General features: G+C 58.8%; 1 protein-coding gene across 1 annotated transcript; it reads right to left on the reverse strand.

Moving 5' to 3' along the window:
- Window positions 1-31: 31 nt before the first annotated feature.
- Window positions 32-1,431, reverse strand: LOC111532667 (filamin-A-like). The gene is made up of 5 exons (XM_023199729.2): window positions 1,053-1,431; window positions 810-970; window positions 634-724; window positions 371-540; window positions 32-180 (listed from the first exon to the last, which is right to left on the reverse strand). Exons 1-5 carry the CDS (start codon window positions 1,414-1,416, stop codon window positions 55-57), a joined length of 912 nt encoding a protein of 303 aa, XP_023055497.1. The 5' UTR covers window positions 1,417-1,431; the 3' UTR covers window positions 32-54.
- Between the last annotated feature and the right edge of the window lie 141 nt (window positions 1,432-1,572).

A 1,572-nucleotide genomic window follows, 5' to 3' on the forward strand; every position in this document is an offset into this window, starting at 1 on the left:
ACACTGGGGCTGGGGGTGCCTCTGTGACAAGGGCCTTTGCGACAAGGGCCCCAACTACTTACTCTCTCCCAGGCCAGACACCTTGATCTTGCTGAGGTCCAGGCTTGGAGATACCGCCACCGAGAACGGGCTCTTCGGGATGGGATCCCCTCCGTAGGTGACATTGACGCCGACTGGACCCTAGGAAGGTGCAGAAGGGCAGGGGGCATTTAGAGACACCAGAATTGCTCCCCAACCCCCTCCTGAGCCTCCATGCCTGCCCTTTCCCAGGTAAGGAATGAGGGTGGGCAGTAAGTCCCTCAGAGCTGTCCCCCAGGCTGCTGCGTGAGGAGGCTGGGGACTCAGTCACTGTAGTGGAGGGCGTGGCTACCTGCTGCACAGGCGTGTACTTGACTGTGTAGGTGTTGTCATGGTGGTCGATGATGTCCACGTCTCGCACTGCATCCCCCTTGGTGAGTCCTGAGAACTGGACATCCAGCTTGCCTTTGCCAGCGGCTTTCGCGTTGACTGTGAAGTGGGTGGGCTTGCCAAGCTCGACACCTGAGGAACACACAGGGACCGTGTAGAGGCACCCTGCCCTAAGCCCTCCTACCTTTGATGCCCCACAACCTGCCATGGGGTACCTGTACTCACCAGTGCGACTGAGGCCAGGGCCCTCAGCCTTCACCTTACTGGCGTCATGAGAGGGCTCCACCTTGACTCGGATGGGGCTGGTGGGCGTGGCCTGCAGGCAGTGGGAGGAGAAGGCCTTAGAGGAGGGCAGACATTATCTGCAATGACATCTTAGCGGTCAGGAGCACAGCACTCACCTGGTCAGCAAAGAGGACCATAATGGTGTAGCTGCCAGCCCCCCGGGGCGTGTACTTGACCGTGAAGGTGTCATTGTCGTTGCGGATGATGTCGAAGTCGATGTCAGCTTCAGCGGGACCTACCACTCCAGGGGCACACTTGATACCGATGCTGACATCCCCTGCGGCGGGGAGAGGAGCGGAGGCTGAGACCTCGCAGGGACATCCCAGCCACCTGCCCTCCCACCTACAGCCAGGCCTTACCCTGGCCAGCCTCGGCGCAGTCCACAGTGAAGTAGGTGGGCTCGTGGGCCTTGAGCCCTGTCTTGGCCACTCCGGGGCCATATACTTTGACCTTGTTGGGGTGGCTGCCAGCTCCCACATTCACCTGTAGGGCACAGGGGCAAGGGTAAGGGCATGAGCAGCCTGGAGGAGACTCAGAGGCTCCCTCGGCTACACTGGCAGGCACACAGAATGGTCCAGCTGCCTTGGGAAGAGTCTGGCAGTTCCTCAGTTGACCACAGAGGGACTGGGTGATGCTCCAGGTCACTCCGAGGCAACTACCCAAGAGAAATGAAAGCAAACGTCCATGCAAACACCTGGACCCACTGTTAACGGCACTGTTCATGATCACCAAAGGCAAGCCCATCCTCAATATCTGTTAGCAAGTGAACAGACAAATGGAATGTGGTCTGGCCACATGATGGAGTATTATGCAGCCATAAAAGGGAATGAAGCGGCCAGGCACGGTGGCTCATGCCTGTAATCCCAGCACTTTGGAAGG

This window comes from Piliocolobus tephrosceles, unplaced genomic scaffold (assembly GCF_002776525.5).
Source record: "Piliocolobus tephrosceles isolate RC106 unplaced genomic scaffold, ASM277652v3 unscaffolded_8450, whole genome shotgun sequence".
In the NCBI taxonomy this organism is placed as follows: Eukaryota; Metazoa; Chordata; class Mammalia; order Primates; family Cercopithecidae; genus Piliocolobus; species Piliocolobus tephrosceles.